Source organism: Myxocyprinus asiaticus, chromosome 14, assembly GCF_019703515.2.
Source record: "Myxocyprinus asiaticus isolate MX2 ecotype Aquarium Trade chromosome 14, UBuf_Myxa_2, whole genome shotgun sequence".
Classification (NCBI taxonomy): domain Eukaryota; kingdom Metazoa; phylum Chordata; class Actinopteri; order Cypriniformes; family Catostomidae; genus Myxocyprinus; species Myxocyprinus asiaticus.
The window spans coordinates 3,556,302-3,577,838 of record NC_059357.1 but is presented as its reverse complement, the minus strand read 5'-3'; the positions used below and the strand labels follow the sequence as shown (position 1 = coordinate 3,577,838).

General features: G+C 39.4%; 1 protein-coding gene across 2 annotated transcripts; it reads right to left on the bottom strand.

Moving 5' to 3' along the window:
* Positions 1–1,129: 1,129 nt before the first annotated feature.
* LOC127452001 (probable G-protein coupled receptor 139) lies at positions 1,130–20,628 on the bottom strand. Of its 2 annotated transcripts, XM_051717121.1 has the most exons (3): positions 20,502–20,628; positions 3,313–3,315; positions 1,130–2,136 (listed from the first exon to the last, which is right to left on the bottom strand). In XM_051717121.1, the coding sequence occupies exons 1-3, from the start codon at positions 20,623–20,625 to the stop codon at positions 1,172–1,174; spliced, it is 1,092 nt and encodes a 363-aa protein (XP_051573081.1). In that variant the 5' UTR covers positions 20,626–20,628; the 3' UTR covers positions 1,130–1,171. The 2 variants fall into 2 exon arrangements, with proteins under 2 accessions (XP_051573081.1, XP_051573080.1); XM_051717120.1 differs by lacking the exon at positions 3,313–3,315 and having other exon boundaries at positions 20,502–20,625.
* Between the last annotated feature and the right edge of the window lie 909 nt (positions 20,629–21,537).

Genomic DNA, 21,537 nt, shown 5'->3' with positions numbered 1-21,537 from the left:
AGAAAATCCTTCCACATACTATAGAATGTCTACCTTGCTTAAAATATTGATGTAAAAGATTACGAACACTTCCTCTCTAAAGGTATTTTTTGCCTTAATTGACTGCATTTAACAGTCAGTTGCACCAGAAGCTTTTTGTTAGTCCTCTGAGAAAGTGAGAGAGGACAGGTGGTTCACACAGAGTAACATCTTATTGGGGATACGGTGAGTCTTTTCTCCCCAGCTTTGAAATCCCACGTTGCTTTAGTGTGCAATCACCTGACAAAACCACTGGAGGCAAATGCCAAGATCTTTGAATCACATCGAAACAAGTTAACATGTATATTTGTCTAATTGTTTAGTCATTGCCTAGAACGAAAGTCACACTTTCATTATTCCACTTGACTTTAAGATTGAGTCCTTTTTTGCATGAATATCCTGAAGGTTATGGCTAGATTAACCTCTAGCCTAATGTCCATGCCTGCTTTTTTTTTTTGTTTTTGCCAGAGTAAGACTTTAAACTGTGTTTTTGGTTTTATGCTAAATTCCATTCAACTCGGAAAGTTGGAATTTCCAACTTCCTACTTAGTAAAGTGCAATGGAACGCCACTTGAAGTTGGGCTTCCAACCTGGAAACTCGCCGAGATGCAGGTGCAGGACAAACATGTTGTTACCCAAGTAGAAGTACATGAAAAATATTAGCTTTTAAGCAAATAAAAAGCATCAATGAGTCAAAGTTTATCAAGCGTTTGCAGAGTAAAATACTTTACAATACACTCTCTTTTTGGATAACCGTACAACTGTAAAACAACTGCTAGCATTGCATAGCATCGTTTATCCTCCACAACTTGCTTGTTGGGAAACCTTTCTTTTGACAATCGAATACCTGCTAAGCTTATTGGAGCATTGCCGTTTTGTTTCCTTAAATGTCATTTTCTGAACATCGTGCAATGGAATGCCTTTATGATCGTAGATATTAAGGAGAAATAATCCACATCCGACTTGTTGAATGGAACTCAGCATTAAAACAACCTCACACTGGTTTTCCCATTGAGGCACTTTCTAACAAACCAGTCTCTCCTGTCACTCAAACCTGTTGCTCATCGCCGGTTAGCTTCTTCTCAAGGTTGGGAAGGACTTTCCCCCAAGCTTTTCGTGTTATATTGGCACGTCACGACTTATCAGTTGTCGTTTAGGAGGATATGCAGACTGGTTTGCCATTCTTATCATACTGGTACACCAGCATCTTGATGCAGTGTGAACTGGCTGGTGAGATCCAGGGGCTGCTGGTGATTGAGAAGTTGTGACTGGCATAAAAGGGTGGTGGTTGCTTCTGACATCGGAAAAACGCCTTTAGTACCGCGGCGGCCATCCTGCGGAAGCGCTTGCTGATAAAGCAATAGAGGAAGAAGTTGACGCCGGTGTTGAACAACGCAAGCATGTTTGCCACATCCGTAACCAGGTGCAGCAGTCGGGCAGGGCCAGGCAACGCCGGTTGCGCCGTGTACAGGTGATAAAGGATCATGAGCGTGCGTGGGGCCCACAGCACGGCAAACACAGAGGTAATGGCCAGCAGGATAGCCGTCGTCTTTCCAGTGGAGTAACCACGAAGACGGAAGCAGCTACGTCGACAATGGAGCTTGCGTACTATGATGGCATTGAGCGAGAAGAAAACCGAGCAGGGGAGCAGGTAGACTGTCGCACAATGGACCCACACCAACACGTGCTGCCCCACAGTGCTGTGGCTGCCACCGCTCGCTCCTGGCAACCCGTGCCACAGTTCCGGCCACCAGTAATACGGGACACTGGAGATCAGACAGCCAGCATACACCGCCAGGATCACTTTGCGAGTTCGCGCTGGGTAGGAGACAGTGTGGTAGCGTAGTGGATGGCAAACAGCAATGTAGCGGTCCACGGTCAGCGGCACTGTGATCCAGATGGACGTGTGGATGGAGGAGAACTCCAGCACCTGAACAGCTTTGTTGAGTGAGTGGGGCAGAGGAGCTCCCAAAATGAAATCCTCCAGGAGGAAGTCCACAAATACGATCAACAGCAGCACCAGGATGTCGGCTACGGCCAGTGCCAGGAGATAGTTATATGATGACTTCTGTCGCCGCAGCACCAGCTGAGACAGGATGATCACCGTGAGGATGTTTGCTGTGGAATATGAGAAGAAATTGAGACTGATTTGAGAAGAGAGAAAGGGAATGATTTGACAAAATATGCATTCTCTTAACGTTTTCAACAGGACAATGGCACATATAAGTGAGAAAAAGCTTCTTTATTATACGTATGGGTGTAAGAATGCCAATCATACAATATTGTGGCATAGAAATTTCAGCACCACAAACAGTTTAGTGAAGATTTAATTAAAAGCTTCTCCATCTTTCCTATTCAATGCGTTCACTCAGAATGGCTCTTAACTCTAAATTCAACATGCATACAAACTGCAAATAGAAAACTGACTGACACACACTCATGTTCACCTGCATGCATTCACATGCACATGTATGCATTTTTGCACTCACATTCAAACACATGCATTAACATGCACATGCATGCATGTACACTCATTCATACACACACTCCTGTTCAGACGCATGAATTCAGATTCACACACTGCATTCATATTCAAATACATGCACTCACATTCAACTGCATGCATTAACATTCACAAACATGCATTTACATTCACACACATTCATTCACATTTACACGCTAGCGGTTCTAGCTTGTATGGCGCCCTGGGTGAAACCCGTTCAGCACGTCCCCAAAGTTGTTGACAGGGAGGTGGGGTTGACTGCAAATGAGATGACTGGTGGAGTTCAGGGTGCCCACTTGTCAGTGAGGGTGCCTCTTGCCCCTCCCCCCCCACAAGATGCCGTCCTGCAATTATATTCACACATGTATTCACACGCATGCGGGCATACAAACATTCGCACAAAAGCATTCACTTTCACACGTATGCACTCATGTTCACATGTATTTATATTTACTTGCATGCACATATATTCACAAGCATGCACTTAAATTCACACGCATGCACTCACATTTTCTTGCATGCACACATATAACATGCATGCACTCATGTTCACTTGCATGCACTAATGTTCCCATGCATGCACTCATATTTATTGCATGCACTTACATTCACACGTATGCACTCACATTTTCTTGCATGCACACACATTCACACTCACGCATTTACATTCACACACATGCACTGGTGTTCACACACAAGCGCTCACTTTCACATGTATGCACTCATGCATTTTTGCCTGTACACACATTCACATACAGTATGTCTTAAGACACAGGCTCTGAGCACTTGACCTTCTGAGACTTTGTTAATCTCCCTCTCCTTCCCGTCTGCCTTTTTCCTCCCCATCCTTCACCTTAAACAAACAGCAGCAACATGTGCACAATTACATGCAATCGATGGTGCTTATGCAGTGCTGTGCGTTCATGTCACAATGACCAGGGAAAAAAGGCCCAAGGATACCAGACCCTCCCACAGCATCCAACTGCTCCTCTTCTCACCCTTTCACTGCCATCCTTTCATTCCAACCCGCATTGTTCTGCGGGCCATGTGCAGGCAGCATGAGATGCATGGGCAGAGAAATGACCAGCAATTTCTGTGACCCCTTGCTGTGTAAAAAAAAAAGAGTGTGCACACAAAAGTGCTGCCTTTATTTAAGCCCAGCAATTTAACACAGTGGTCAAGGACGTGCGGAGGATAGAGCCTCACTACAAAAGACTTCATGAAACATGCTAGGGTGAATGAGTTGACCTGAAAAGTGTTACTTTTGATTAAAAACACAAATTGTTATTCCTACCCAAACCCACAGCCATCCAGTTGGCTTGTGATGCCGTGCTCCGTGAATTCTGACGATTATATTTTGCTCAGGGAAATGCATGTCAGTTCAAGATTAGCAAAAGTTTGATGAGCTCATACGTCATGAGATAATTTGCCTCAATCATATTTAGCTGCACTGGACTTGCAGCAAAACCACTGTCACCATAGCCTTCAAGCACCTGTGTGAACAGTGGACTGCAGTGGCCCTCAACTGGTGGGTCGTGACCCAAATATGGGTCACAGGTCAGTTCTGACAAGGTTGTGGTGAGAAGGAAAAAACGTTTTTTTTTTTTTTGCTAAGTGCAAATTATAAAATGCAAATAACCATCTAATCGTGCATTGTTAGGAATAGGAAGGTCAAATGAATAAGCTTATTATCATCCAGTGGTCTGATAATTCTGAATGACTGCACATCCACACAATTCCTTCTCGTATCGCTCTGTGATTTTTACAAGTAAATGGATAAAATAAATTAAACTCAAATCAATTCCATGTCCATTTAATTCTTTATTTGTTAAGCAGCCGTGTAATAGGTGGATAATCTACAGTTAGTCGGTCTTTATAGCAAAATAAACTCCTTCAGGGTGACAAGACCTAATTCCCTTATCAACTTTTGCATGGCAAAAATGTATATTCTAAATCAGTATTTTTATCTTGTTTTTTCTTTCAGTAAAAATATCTAAACATCTTTAAAACTTGATACATTTACTTGAGAAGCAAAAAGACATTTTGAGTCTTGATTTTTAGAGAAATGTAACAAAATTTAGTGAGGTTTATGTGTAAAACAATGAGGGAACACAAACTTCTTTTACCCTTGAATTAAGGTTATTTTTCTTACCCCACTGGCAATATCGTTCTATTTAAAAAAAATAAATAAATTTGTTTTAAGCTCAAACCTCACAAAATTACGATTTCTCTGAAACCGAGACTTGTGTAATTTTGCATTTTGTGTCATCAAGTAAATCTATCATGTTTTAAGGATCTTTAGATATTTTTAATGGAGAAACACCCCCACTACTGAGCAAGAAACATTATTGCAATGTAAAAGTGGTAGAAAATAGTTTGATATTGACATCAAAGTCTGTGTGTCCAATTAAACTCTATAGTAATGTAGTGCTTCTGTCTCTTGGTAAAAAATTACATTACATTAAATGCAGCTTCATTTGTAGCCTGATTTCATGAAAGTTGCATGACTGTGGCAACATTTTTGCAAAATGATATTACATTGTACTTTCACACATTGCAGCAGTTGCATGGTGAAATGTCCACTAAGTGGAACTAAAAGCGAAACCTAACTGATAGTGTAATGAAAAGCAAATGTGAGATGAAAAACACAACTGTTGAAGGAACCACATCATTTTGTGGTGCTTCTATGTCACTTTCGGCTCACGTGTTGACTCGCGTGCTCTTCGGGACTCATACCCGTTCCTTTGTATTACAAGTGCAACACTCTATCAGTTGAGCTACCGCACAATTTGATCACACTGATACCAGCTTGTAAATGTAGTTGGTTATGTGATGCAGATGTTAAATGTATCTTGTTACAAGTCATGCACTATAGGCCCTGTTTCCACCTGGTATTAAGATGCGTTTCAGATGATCCGATCACGTGGTCAGCGCTAAATACAGGTCTAAATGGGGTCTAAACCGTTTTGTGATCAGATCACAGAAACCACATATGAATGTAGTTATAAATGCATGTGTCCACATCGCAATTGAGGTGTAAACAGTAATCCATCCTTTATGCGTCCTGGCAGCAGTGAAGCTCCACCCCTCACCTGTCAGTCAACTGCTGTGCTAAAACAAGGGTTTAAACTTTGCCAATTACGAGCGGCTTTAAAAGGAATTAACTGTCTGATCGTAAAGTTTTTAAAAGCGGATACATACACAATCACGAGAGCTTCACAGATCTTCTTCAGTGTGTCTGATATCAAAACAGACGACAAGCACGGACACCTGAAGCTCCTTTAATACAGGTAATCCACTAATATAACGTATAATTCTGCAGGACATGTTGCGTTTGTGCTTAGATTAACTTTCATCCGCATCTGGGAGAAACAGTGTGCTTTTTTTTTTGTGCTTTCTTGGTCTTTTCTGACTTTGTTGCGCTTTAATATCATGCAGTAGCACACTGACATAGTGATGCATGGCGTCATGAAACAGAGGCCATCCCCTCCAAATCCGAACACAAGTGATCACAGGAGACGCATTTAAGCGACCATGTGTGGGCACAGAGTTCCCGCCATAGTAAACAGCCATGTGTCTCACCTGACCACATGTGATCAGATCACCCAAAATGCATCTTAATACCAGGTGGAAACGGGGCCATTGTGTTAGTAACAGGTCGAAAGGTGTTTATGAATTGATATTCTGCCTTTTTACTCAGAATTTGTGTGAAAGGGAATACAAGTCATTGTCTTTAGCACCTCTAGTGTTTATTTCACCAGGAATAAACTGTGCAGGATTTTATACATGGGGTGGCAGGGGAGGGGGTAACACACCACTTAAGTATATATATATATATATATATATATATATATATATACTGCATGCACAATTACGTATTAGGCAAACTGTATTCCTCAGGATTAATTCTATTGTTGAACAAACACAATGCTCTCAGTCAATCCAAAATGTTATTGAACCTCAAACCTGAATGTTTAACAAAGAAAAAGTGAGTTTTATCTTTCTCAGGGGAATATATATGTGTGCACAATTATTAGAAAACTAAATTAAAAAAAGAATTTCTCCCAACTCAATTGTTTATTCTCAATTTTTAGAGTAGGTGCAACAAATAAGTAACACAAAATGACAATTAAATAACACTTTTGGCCTTTCACAAATATTCAGTGACCAATATAGCCACCCTTCTTTTCAATAACTGCCATGAGCCTTCCATCCATGGAGTCTGTCAGTTTCTTGATTTGTTCACCATCAACTTTCACTGAAGCAGCAACCACAGCCTCCCAAATGCTGTTCAAAGAGGTGTATTGTCTTCCCTCACGTAAATCTCATGTTTGAGAAGGGCCCACAAGTTCTCAATACGATTTAAGTCAGATGAGGAAGGGGGCCAAGTCATTATTTGGGCATATTTGAGGTCCTTACTGGCTAGCCATGCAGTGGAGTACTTGGATGCATGTGATGGAGCATTGTCCTGCATAAAGATCATGGCCTTCTTGAATGCTGAGGACTTCTTCCTGTACCACTGCTTGAAGAAAGTACTTTCCAGAAACTGGCAGTAGGTTTGAGAGTTGAGTTTCAGTCCATCTTCAACTCGAAAAGGTCCAACTACCTCATCCTTAATGATAGCAGCCCATACCAGTACCCCTCCTCCACCTTGCTGGCGCCTGACTCGAAGTGGTGCCCTGTGTCCATTAGTGATCCAGCCATGGGCCCATCCATCTAGTCCATCAAGAGTCACTCTCATTTCATCTGTCCATAACACTTTTAAAAAATCTGTCTTCATGTATCAATCTTGACGCTTCAACTTATGAATATATTCAGTGGTGGTCGTGTTTCAGCCTTCTTGACCTTGGCCATGTCTCTGAGCATTTGACACCTTGTACTTCTGGACACTCCAGGTAGGTTGCAGTTCCGGAATATTGTGGCAATGGAGGATAATGGGTTCCTGGTAGCTTCACGTTTAATTCTTCTCAAGTCTTTTGCAGTTAATTTGCGCCTTTTCTTCTCCATGCGTTTTTTGCGCCCCAGTTGACTATTCGCAACAAAATGTTTGATTGTCCGGTGGTCACTCCTCAATAGTTTAGCTGTTTCAAGAGTGTTGCATCCGTCTGAAGGGCATTTTACAATACTTGACTTTTCAGTGTCAGTTAAATCTCTTTTTTGGCCCATTTTGGCCCAGGTAATGAAGCTGCCTAATAATTATGCACACCTTGATATAAGGTGTTAGTCACTTTCGCCACACCCTCCCTCATTACACAAATACATACCACCTGAAAATGATTGAATCCAATAAGCATTCAAGTTTATATGGTTCGGAGTTGGAAAATGTGCATGGAAATAATGATACGATCAGAATACTCACTTGCCTATTAATTGGGCACACAGTGTATATATATTGCTTTATTGCGGTTGCATTGTCAGGATTAACAGCATTAATGAGTTAGGGCAGCAGGAGCTCAGGAGACAGAGCTGTTCAAATTCAGCTCCTCCTGTGTGTTGAAGAGCACTTGTGCAGGAACCTGCTCCTGATGGGACTCTGCTGTAGAGGTACATTTGAGGCAGTGAGCGTAAACTGCTCTCAGTTCAGTTCAAAGGTGCTAAATATATATGTACAGTAGAATATCTGATTTGTGCATTGGTCTAAAGGCAAGGACATGATGATATTACAGTATGATCCTCATACTACCTCTATACTAAAGCATAAAATTCATTGAGCCTTTAAGAAATCACATTCAAGGATTATAGCTTTCAGATGTGATTTAAAATCTGTTTTGAGTCAAACTGAATTTATCAATGGGAAAGCTTCAAACACTATTCAATCACTTATTTATAGGCATATAGTGTGTTGTTAAGTGATGACTTCATGCAGCCTATTCCAGCCAGAGAGTGACTACTGCCTGCAGCATTTCAGTCAATAGACCTTTTTCATACTCCGGGTTTTGGAATGCCAAAGTAAACGTTTGCAGGGTAAACGTCAACAGCGGTGATTGGGAGATTACAACAAATATTATTTTCACTTACCCATTTGCTCCAAGACCAAAAGAAAAAAATCCACTCTTACGTTTGAATGACTTTCCAGAAGAGGAAAAAAATAGAGAGTGGTGGATTTAGACAGTCAGATGGGAGAAGATGCCAAATTTACTGCCACTCTCTCAGCTGTAATTGAAACCCCCTCGCATCTGTGGTAATTCATTTTTTAAAACTAATTCCAGGCTAATATAACACAAAGCATAAAGTTATAAATTTACACTCAATATTTAAAAAATGTGTAATATAAAAAGCTGCTAAATAAGACGGAAACGCGTCATCGCAGTCTGTGAAAAAGGTCTATAGACTACCAACACAGGACTGCAAACTACAGCCAATATGAGGACAATATTTAGGTAACATTTTGAATAAATGAATATTATTCAATGAGCACATGACTAATATTACACATACAATGTAAATAGATAATATTTACAACATGAGAGTGAGTAAATGATGACAGAATTGTCATGTTAAGGTGAAGTATTCCTTTAAATGTACTCACTGATCTAACCTAAATGAAGAATTATGACAACACTGTTGTTAACAATGGGCATGCCATGAGCATGCCTCTCTACCTTGCTCTTCCTTTTCTTCTGTGTCACTTTCTACTTCCAATATCTTCTCTCCATCCTCTTTCTGTCCCTCCACTGCATTCCACTCTTTGTTGAATTCAACCTTTTGTAAAGCAGCCTCTGCTCTCTGCTCCTGCTCTCCTGCATCCTTTCCATCCTGCTTTGATTTTTTATCAAAATAGCTGTCTACGTCTCCCTCTTCATTTGGGCCTTATTCTGTCACACAGCATACTCTAGGTAACAGCAACATAAAAAAGCACATTAATGACAATTAAAGGTACCTTATAAAAAAATACGATTTGTAATAATTCATCTATTCTAATTGCACAGCGTTTAACTGCCTCAAGTAGCAGTAAGTTAGCATGAATACTGAAGTGTATTGAAATGTCTTTTACAGTGTAAATGAGAATTTCCTGTAAAATAACCACACAGCCGATTAATTTAGATTAACATTAGTTAGCTAGACACATGACTGACTGTTGCCAGATTCTGTGCAGCAAGATGAGGAATAATATTGAGCCGTTACTGTGATGGATAGTCTGCCATTTTTACATGTTGAACTTAGTGGCACCGAAACAAATTGAGTGAGGGAGGGAGTGAAGATAAGCGTACACAATGAACACTGCTGCCCCACTGAATATTATTTAGCTCACACTTACATTTTATTGACATCTTAATGTTTGCTTAGATATTTTAACATTACCTTTTAAAATTAATTAGTAATTAATCCGGAGATCAAGTCTGTTGATCAGCTAATCTCGGAGATGTCGAAACATAATTTAAATAATTAAAATCTGGCTATGTCTCTATTTACATTCTCGGACATGCGCGTTCTGGGCTGTCTCTCCATACACGCTGCTCAAAAACTTATTGAACTCTAAAGACTGTGAAACGTAGCATTACATCAGTATACAAATAGTGATATTTTAATGGTCGAAAGTGGGGTGGCAAAGCTTCTATTTAGGGTGGCAGCTGCCACCCCGTGCCACCCTTGTGGCCATGCCCCTGGATACGTACAACGAGCCGTGTACAAATAATTTAGCAAAAATATAGGTATAGTAACATGGTTCTATGAGAACAAATTGGGGGATAAACATGGTTTGTTTGTGCGGCAGATTATAGGTTGCCCAGAGCATAAAACCATTCAAATTCAATAGACACTTAGACATTAAAATTATTTGTCCACTTCAGATGTAAATAATTTAGCATATTGTTGGGCCTATGCATTTCATGCAGTTCAAATTTCAATGTTTTATTTTAAGGACATTTTGGTTAAGTTTTGTACAATAAATAATTTTGGCTCTGCGTTGGGTCGCCACTTTATGTCCAACGTACGATCTTTGTCCTATAGCAAAACCAGTTGAGAACCACCGGTCTATTCAATGAAGGATCAAAGTCTTTTGCATCTGTTTTTTGTCTTGAATCGTGTTTTTCAGCACACACCACTCTCTGTCCGTCTGACAGCCCGTCAGGCTGCTAATAATGATGGAATCGGATTACATATGCCAGTCAGGAGTCTGGAGAATTGCAATTCACAGTTCCAGAACATCAGCTGATTGCAAATTACAACGACTGTTGCTTCAAACTCACACGTTCACATTTGCATAAAAGCCAGCAAATGCAGACAACCAAGAATCCATTTAGAGAAATATAGAAAATGAGAGCCACACAGAGATGCATCAAATGATGCAATCAAATCTGAAGAACCAAGTCCAATTTTACCTTTTCAGAACTTCACTGAAGACACTCAGACTCACGACTATATATCAATTAAAACAACAAAGCTCTCTATATCTCTCACACATGGGACGGCTCACGTATAAACAATGCACGCCATCAAGTCTTTCTCCCAGAGGACAATTTTTGTGAAACTGCTTTTTCATTGGAGCAAATCTGAGCACAGTTTGAGACATTGTTAAGATCTCCTCTGAGACTCCAGAGACACATGTAAGATTACTGGAGTATAAAAGTCTCCATTTGCACATCATTTAATTTCATTGCTGTCTAGTAGAAACAATTGAGTCACAGCTAAACATTACACAGCTAAATATTAGTACATTTTGGGTATATTAAATTAATTAAATTATTTTTACTACACATTATTGAATATCAGTTCCCCAAATGGTCAAAAGTGCACAAATCACAGCTAAATATTAAACAGCAAAATATTACTAAATTTTGAGTCCATTTTAATTAAATAATGATTATATATATATATATATATATATATATATATATATATATATATATATATTATTATTATTATTATATATATATATATATATATATATATATATATATATATATATATATATATATATATATATATCTTATTATTTTTTTTTTTACTGCAATGATTTGAATATAAATTCCAATTTTTTTTTTCAAAAGTATTACATCATTGGATAATTTTAATTGTTAAATATAGTTGAGAAGGTCAATACCTCTTCAAACAGACATTTGGATGTTTAAAACTAGCTACCTTTCATGCAATGTTACTTTTATGTGAGGTAATAGCTTATCTAACATGGTAAATAGTTCTTACTGCGAAAATCATGGGTTTAGAGCAAGTAATGGGACATAAACATGCTCTCTATTTGTAAAAAGTGCCTCATGTTTTCAATTAGTGTTCATTTAGTTGCGGTCATTCAATTTAAGTGAGTCTTAGTTATTGCAAGTCCTGTTATGACTGTTTAGTTCATACCGGTGATTTGTTTCTAATACTGCAGCTGAACATAAAACCAATAAAAGTGCAATAAAATTCATCCAATCCCACCATCCAGATTAATCACACTGTGAATTCGGCAACAGTTGTTCAAAAGTTTTGCTGCTGAAATCGGTCTGTGCTCACCAATATTCGAAGCACTGCCCCCAGTGGCTGAAACTGGAAGTGTTATTGAATGTATGGGCATATTTGAGCTCCAGTTCCCAGGTAAAATGTCCACAGAGGGTCGCCAAAATCAAATATTAGTTGTAAATGGTTTAATACAGTCAACAGGAATGCATGTTTTATTAACTCTACCCCATAACCCCAACCAAAAACCTAACCTGCAGTGGAGTAAACATGTAATTTTTTAGTGAAAATGCAACTTTCTGAATTATGCTCACCATTGTTTATTTGAATGTGATTACTTCTTGGTTCCAACAGGACCAGAACCTGTGTCTTTGAGGTTGCACGTGCAACGTTTTAGAAGTGGTAAAACAGGTGTTGGGAGCAAAAGTTGATTTCCTGTGTGATCATGTTACACTCTTTTTCATTCTACTTCGTTTTACGTTTATCCAAGTCTTATTTTCTTTACTCCACTGTCCATTCTGCTTTTGTCTCAGGATTTCACTTTCACTGGATTAATCTATCCGGATGCCCCGTTGAGAATGTAGCTTGTTTAGGCAAACAAAAGGAATTGGTTGTTGAATTCCTGACATTTCCATTTAGTTGTGGTCAACGTCGTAAGCATATTGATTTCACTTGACCTCCTGTCTTTGTTCTGCTCTCTGGGGCCGAGAACAGGACCAACCAATTTTAATGGCTCTGTTTGCATTCTGTCTACCAGGACAGTGTGTCTGTGTGTAGTTGTGTGTATCTTCACAATTGAATACTAGCGTACTGCTTACTAAATAGTGCACAGTATATACTGAATATACACTCACTGCCACTTTGTTAGGTACATCTGTACATCTACTTATTCATGCGATTATCTAATCAGCCAATCATGTGGCAGCAGTGTAATGTATAAAATCATGCAGATATGGGTCAGGAGCTTCAGGTAATGTTCACATCAACCATCAGAATCTGAGTTACCATAGCCTTTCTGTCTGGCAATTCTTATTGACCTCTCTCATCAACAAGGCATTTTCTTCCACAGAACTGCCTCTCACTGGATGTTTTTTGTTTTTCGCATCTTTCTCTTTACACTCTAGAGACTGTTGTGTGTGAAAATTCCAGCAGATCAGCAGTTACAGAAATACTCAAACCTGTCCGTCTGGCACCAACTATCATGCCACAGTCGAAATCACTGAGATCACATTTTTCCCCATTCTGATGGTTGATGTGAACATTAACTGAAGCTCCTGACCCATATCTGCATGATTTTATACATTACACTGCTGTCACACGATTGGCTGATTAGATAATCGCATGAATAAGTAGATGTACAGGTGTACCTAATAAAGTGGTGGTGAGTGTATATTGTGTCTACTAGGCCAACAAAAAAGTATGATGTTAAACAATATGCAAGCAATATTGCAGATAATTGTGTAAGCAATATGCGGCAGATATTTCAAACAGTACAATGCTAGACTGAGTATGTTTACATGCACACCAATATGCTGATAACTACCAAAAATCAGCAAGAAAACTGTTTACATGAGACATGAAATCATCGGGTTATTCTCTGCTGTTGATGTCAAAATGTAAACAAGCATGCACACAACACTTAAGCACATCGGATGAGCCAGAAAAAACGGCGGTTAAGATGACCGTATGACGGTACCCTGATAAAAGAAAACCGTTTAAGGCGCTTGCATGACCTTACACGTTGTCGCTTATTTACAATGCGCACATTTTTGTCACATGACCTAATTTTGTCTATGCTTGAAATGGAATACTAGCTTGTTACTTTACAACAGTAAGTAAAACAGTAAACATTCCAAACTGTAATGTGCTTAATAGTTGTCACATGACCTCATCATATTGCATGTTTAAGTGCCATCCAGTTATTATCTTGGAAATTATTTTGACAAATTTTGCATTCATTTTTGTGTAAAAATGTCCAATCAATTAATAAGTCAAGAAAATGTTACAGAGATAGTTCACCCAAAAATGAAAATTCTCTCTTCATTTATTCACCCTGTGATGCCATCCCAGATGTGTATGACTTAATTTCTTCTGCAGAACACAAATGAAGATTTTAAGAAGAATATCTCAGCTATAGTAGTAGGTCCTTATAATGCAAGTCAACAGGGTCCAAAACTCTGAAGCTCCAAAAAGGACATAAAGGCAGCATAAAAGTAATCCATACGACTCCAGTGGTTAAATCCATATCTTCAGAAGTGATATGATAGGTGTGGGTGAGAAACGGATCAATATTTAAGTCCTTTTTACTATAAAATATCCTCCCTGTCAGTAGGTGGCGATATACATGACGAATCGCCAAAAACAACAGAAAAAGAACTCCTAGGAGAAAAGAGTGCTTTCAAGGGATGTTTGACAGTGGAGATTTATAGTAAAATAAGGACTTCTATATTGATCTGTTTCTCACCCAAACCTATCATATCGCTTCTGAGGACATGGATTTAACCACTGGAGTCGAATGGATTATTTGTATTCTGCCTTTATGTGCTTTTTGGAGCTTTAACATTGTGGACCTTGTTGACTTGCATTGTATGGACCTACAGAGCTGAGATATTCTACTAAAAATCTTCATTTGAGTTCAGCAGAAGAAAGAAAGTCATACACATCTGGGATGGCATGAGGGTGAGTAAATGATGAGAGAATTTTCATTTTTGGGTGAACTATTCTTTTAATCCCAATTGATTATTGCTTGTGGTTTATTCATTACACTGGTAATAGAAGGTCATAGAAGGTCAAGTCAGTTGAATTATGGGATGCATATTCTATCCTTTGTACTATTTTTACACTACATATTTTGAGAAATATAGTAGGCCATCTGGGTATTCCATTTGACAGACAATTTGCATACTGTGCACAGTATACATATTATATTCTGCAATCATTTTCCACTGATAACCTCTAAAACCTCGGCAATGTAATAATATATAGTGCTGAACAGGTGAAGAAAAGAGACCTCAGTGGAACAACAGATCAATAACCAATCAAAAAAATACTTCAACACAAAAAGTTGACCTACAGAATGTAATATTAAAAACACCATCAGACATAGCCACATTGCTTTAATACCAAAAGGTAATCAAAACATAAGAATAAGAGTGTGAAGCTGTTTTCATTTGGTTACTGAATTGGTGTTGGACTTGAACAGCATGTTAATAGAGGAAAGAACAAGGGGAAAGAAAGATTATCTGAAATTTTACCTAAGCTACTCACAATCAATATGATTGAGAGCTGGCATGCTTGAGTCTTCCCAGTGGAAATTAAAATAACAAATGAAATCTATTTAATATCTCTGTTGTTTCTCTAAGACAGCAGTGAGGTCAAAGGAAAAATCCGGGTTCAATACAAGTTCATTTCAATAGACAGTATTTGCGGCATAATGTTGATTACCACAAAAATTATTTTCGACTCGTCCCTCCTTTTCTTTAAAAATAGCAGAAATTCAGGTTTCATTGAAGCACTTACAATGGAAGTGAACTGGGCAAGTCTGTAAACATTAAACGTTAAAATACTAACTTTTTCAAAAGTATAGCCACAAGATGTAAACAATACACCTGTAACATGAATTCGATGTAATGCCAGTAAACCGAAGATTTAATGCAAGTGCTTTTATAACATTTTAAGCTTCACATTTCTGCCTTTAAACCCTCCAAAAACTCTCACCATTGACTTCCATTGTAAGTGCCTCACTGTAACCTCAATTTTTGCTTTTTTTAAAGAACAGGAGGAACGAGGGGCCTGGGTAGCTCAGCGAGTTTTGACGCTGACTACTACCCCTGGGGTCACGAGTTCAAATCCAGGGTGTGCCGTGTGACTCCAGCCAGGTCTCCTAAGCAACCAAACTGTCCCGGTTGCTAGGGAGGGTAGAGTCACATGGGGTAACCTCCTCGTGGTCGCGATTAGTGGTTTTCGCACTCAGTGGGGCGCGTGGTGAGTTGTGCGTGGATCGCGGAGAGTAGCATGAGCCTCCACATGCTGTGAGTCTCTGCAGTGTCATGCACAACGAGCCACATGATAAGATGCACAGATTGACGGTCTCAGAAGCAGAGGCAACTGAGACTTGTCTTCTACCACCCGGATTGAGGTGAGTAATTGCATCACCATGAGGACCTACTAAGTAGTGGGTATTGGGCATTCCAGTTTGGGGAGAAAAGGGTATAAAAAATTAATTGTTGTGGTAATCAACATCATGCCACAAATACTGTCAATTGAGCTTAACTTGTACTGAACCTGGAATATTCCTTTAAATTGGGACAAAATGAAGACTTTTGTTTTTTTTTTAAACTGTTGTTTTCAGTTCTTGTAAAAGGATCCCAGAAATCTCACACGTGTCTCCTAGAATTTCATAAGAGATCTCAACAATGTCTCAAACTTGCCAAGAGTCTCCAAAAAGTCAGGGATCTCAACATTTTTCATCTATATGACAACAATTGTCTAATTTGAGGAGAAACTTCAGAGACAAATTCGATGCATAAATGATACACATTGGGAATCTCGATTACGTCTCCTGAGCTTTGAAAGAGCAACCTCTGAGCCATGAAATTTTCCTTTGGGTCCAGCAACTCTCAAAAATTCACCCTTTAAAAGTTCACCCAACATTCTGAACATCCTGAAACAAATACGAAAATCCTCACTAAGTACTTTCCTCATACCAGCAGTAAGCTCTCAGAGAGCCCCAGATCATTTACCTAAATTGAAAATCATTGGCTTCACCTCTTAAGTGGCAACTAACAGCACCTGGGCAATATAGAGCTGGTTAGAGGATCGTTAATGTGGATCTGTGATCTTCCAATAGATGTTGATGCTATAGAGCCACTTTCTGGTTAAAACCGCTTAGTCTTGAATAGAAATCAGCAGGAGAACACACAAATCAAGCAGTCCCCACTCTGACGGCTTTACTTTGAAGAAGGTAATGAAAAAAGCCCAGTCTCTTCAATTAGTGACCTTAATGAGCTTAATCTCCAACGATCAATCGTGCAGCCATGAGCTCATTTGAAAAGCACTCGGATTTCTGCAGTTTCTACTCGTGTTAGTGCCCTGATTTAGCAGTGAAAATGCCATTTTTGGCAATATGCCATTGAAATATTCTTTAGTTTTCCTTATACATACTATAAATCTCATGTTATTTCCATGCAATTGCTTTGTGAGCCCCAGTAGTAGACGGGTGGGCAATCGACACGGCATATTGACAAGCCGACAACATCACTGCGTCCAAATATATGTACTTCTATGCCAAACACAATCTATTCTACTCGTGTGTATACCTAAAATATCATACTGTTTTACCGGCCGAGAGGTGCGTCCTTCATCAAATACAGTACGTACTGTGCCAGTACATGGTTTTGGATGTAGGGTGTGTGTGGTCATGTAAAATGTTTAAACAGTTTTCCTTTATCAAGTTAAGGTCATAAATGGTTTAAGAAAAACCCGTTCATCACAGGTAGATTTTTGCCCATTACCTCAATTTCGCTCTGCATGTAAAAACATTTAGCAGCGTTCTTACCGGCTTATCCAATGTGTGCAAATGTTGTGCACATGCCTGTTTACTTTTTGATGTCAAAAGCAGAGAAAACACTGATTTCTTGCATTGTCTGTTTTTTTTTAATATGCTGCTATACGGTAGTTATCAGTGAATTGCTTGAATTTTTTTTTCTCCCCAATTTGGAATTCCCAATGCATTCTAAGTCCTCGTGGTGGCGTAGTGACTCGCCTCAGTGACGAATCTCAGTTGCCTCCGCGTCTGAGACCGTCAATGCGCGCATCTTATCACGTGACTTGAGCGCGTTACCGCAGAGACATAGTGCGTGTGGAGGCTTCACGCTATTCTCCGCAGCATCCACGCACAACTCACCAAGCGCCCCACCGAGAGCGAGAACCACATTATAGCGACAATGAGGAGGTCACCCCATGTGACTCTACCCTCCCTAGCAACCGGGCCAATTTGGTTGATTATGAGACCTGGCTGGAGTCACTCAGCACGCCCTGGATTCGAACTTGTGAACTCCAGGGGTGGTAGCCAGTGTCTTTATTCGCTGAGATACCCAGACCCCCTATTAGCTCTGTTTCTAATTAATTTATCTAATTAATTCATTGCACTATTTCTATTGTTTTCTATTTTCATGCATTTTTTTTTTTTTTTGTACACTGTAATTTTTTTCTTTTTATTTTCTTTTTTTACATTTTGTTAATTTTATTAATTTATATATATATATATATATATATATATATATATATATATATATATATATATATATTATTTTTTATAGTGTATTTAATTGTATTACTGCTATTATGGATAGTTCACTCTAAATTCTGATTGGAAGAACTGCATTTCAAGCACACCTGTGACTGCACATTCAATATTAATATGCTAAGATGCTTGGCTACTATAAAACAGCCTATAGTTACACTAATTAATTAGTGGAAGAACAGTTTCTTTCAGTTATGATTAATAAATACAACTATGCATTGAACATTTATGTCTTTTAGCATTTTGCGGTTGCTTCCATTTTATTAAAGCAATAAGCCACTTGGGGCCACGCTTTACAGTGGTTGTACCAAGCTTGTCTGATACAATCACGTTACTATAGCTACATTTTTGCAAAATGATTTTGACCTGCCTGTTGTACATGTCACGGCAGTTTCTTGGTGAAATGGACACTAGAGGCGCTACAACAACAACTACTTTAATTCCCTTTCACACAAATCACGAGTAAAACGATTTATGAATTCATAAATACTTTTCGCCCTCTTACTCGCACAATGCTATTTTATGACATCAAAACACTTTTACGATATCGCATGACTTTAACATATGCATTACATTACCAGCTACATTTACATGCTTGTTCGAATGTGATCAAATTGTGCGGTAGCTCAACTGATAGAGTGTTGCACTTGTGATGTAAAGGATCGGAGTACGAGTCCTGAAGAGCATGCGAGTCGACACGTGAGCCGAAAGTGTCATAGAAGCACCACAAAATGACGTGGTTGCTTGAGCGATTGCATTCTTCATGCCACGCTTTTTCTGACACTAGGTAAGGAGGTCTGTTTTGTTGATTTAAAACTCAATAGAGCATAAACCTTTAAAACCTCATCTGTTTGGGAGAAAATGTAGCTCGCCTTTTGTGCCACACAGTGGACATTTCATCCTGGAACTGCGCGATATGTGTAAGAAACCATGTAATATCATTTAGCAAAATTTCACGTAATTTTCATGAGATCAGAATGGGTTGTACTATATGTTAAAGAGGACTTCAAGCACTCCACTTGATGTTGTGCCTAAGAACACCACGGAAAAATCATTGTAACGCAAGACATCTCGTGGCTGATTGTTTTATTGTCACACCACAGGTCTAGTTCAGTGAACTGCAAAAAGGTGATTAAAAATGGTTGAAAACTTAAAAGAAATGATTACAGTTACAACATATAAAATATACTCTAACCTAAAATCTTGACGTTGAAAAAAAATGTCCATGCCGCCCTATAAAACTGTAAACAAAAACATTCTCGCTCTTCACTTCTATCCTATTTTATCACACCTTTTGTTTTAGTCCACCACTCTCTCCTTTTCTATTCTGTCTTTCAGCTCCATGCTTCTCACTTTCTAACTCCTTTGAGATGCTTCCTCTCTGCCATTCCTGCTTGTACTATCAATTCCATCTACCCAAACCACTGACAGGTGCGATGACTTTCACACAATGTTGAATACAGACTCAAATCTGATCATCACACCTCTATTCGTCCCACCGATCCATGTCCGAGTCGAAATCTTCGCTGCTATTTAGCAGCTGAGCAACAGGAATACTGACTGCCTCAGAAAGCAAATGAAAATATTTGTGTAAACGGCTCAGGCTGAGTGCTTTGCTCAAGGGCATGCCGATTTATCTCAATCTGGCAAACGACTCATTCTCCACAGCTCGTTCGTTGAGTCCACCCTGAGAGAGGAGGTTTGATTAAATTGTTCAGGAGGGTGCACACCTCCTAATAATACCATTAGTAGTAAATGAGCAATCAACCTCCTATTGTAGTGTTTGAGAGGCTGAATATTTAACACTAAAGGCCAATTAATACGACAACTAGTCAAGACGTCTTATGGATCATTCTTATGACTCCTCGGGTCATTCCAGACAGAAATTAATCTAATTTCACCATTTGTGGAGAAACACAACTGGGCTATTTCTTGTTGATATACGATTAGTATCTTGAGGAAATGATCACTGGTGACCGATGACCTTTAATTTCACTGTTTATCCACATTTCTGGTGCCAACACAGGTGCATCCCACGAGGTCACGGAGCACTTTGTCAAGGATGTAAACAAACATTCAAGATTCTGGGGGAATAAACGTAAAACTAAAAATTTGCCATTGAAAATCCCCAGATCTAATCTGAACATTTTGGGGGGGGGATGCACCCCCCTCAATGTCTGTGTTCGTTTCGGCCATGCACTTCATACATACACAGACAAGAATCATGCAGAGACACAATTGTGCACTAATTAGTGTAGAAAATGTGTCTTTTAGGGGTCTTACCAGGCAGGCCGAGGCAAAGCAAACAACTATAGAAGATGACGGGCAACTGTCCGAGAGGGCATCCACGAGGGCTCCAGGAACTGGAGTTGGGGGACAGCACGGTGAAGATGTGGCTGTGCTCCATGGCCTTCTTCAAGCTTCAGCCGTCAGAGAGGAGACAAACCACAGCAGGACACGTTTGGAGAGCGGGGAAGAGCTGTCCTCGGGTCCTTTATGACACGTGTGGGAGCCAGAGAATGATTGTAAGCGTGTGTGCGAGGCAGAGAGACCGAGACACAGACGGAGATGATGAAGCCGGCGATGTGATGGGAGAGAGAGTAGGGGATGTGAGGAAGTGAGAGAGTGAGCGGAGGGGTAGAAGAGAGAGAGAAAGAGAGAGAGGCGTGGTGCGAGCTGGTGGGAATGAAATCTAGGGAGGCATTAACGCAAAAAGGGTGAAAATAAGTGAGAGGGGGAGGCATGAAGGAAACGAACATTGGAAGAGAGAGGTGTTAAGTGAGGTAGAAAGAGACAGAGAGGTAATTTCTGTGGTGACACACTCGAGCATCTGAAGGGCGACCCAGAAATAAATGAGAGGCAGAGTATGACTCGATGAGTTCACACCTGATACGCGAACATCCACCGCGCACATGGAGGAAACAGCTGTTTAAATAGCTTTCAGAATGCTGCTGTGGTGTTTGGGCAGTTGTGAAGTTATGAAATCTGTCATTATGGTTAGAAATATGCTAAAAAGAAAATTAATCTTAATTCATGTATGCATATTTTATATATGGAAATAATTTGGTTTGCTCTCTCAAACATTTTTGAATATTTTCTTTTTTAATGCATCATAAATATTTGTATTTACACATTTGACAGACACTGTGCATGCATTCCCTGGTATTGAACCCATGAGCTAGGTACAACTAGTGCCATGTTTTACCAGTTAAGCTACAGGAATATCATTTTCAATATAGAAAATCTTTGGTTTGGGTACACTTTGGGTACACAAAAATGTGTTTCAGTAATATTTAAAGTATATTCTATGTGGAAATGT

Bases quoted from the DNA above. Each gene is read 5' to 3' on its own strand.
- LOC127452001 (XM_051717121.1), bottom strand. From the start codon at position 20,625: ATGGAGCACAGCCACATCTTCACCGTGCTGTCCCCCAACTCCAGTTCC.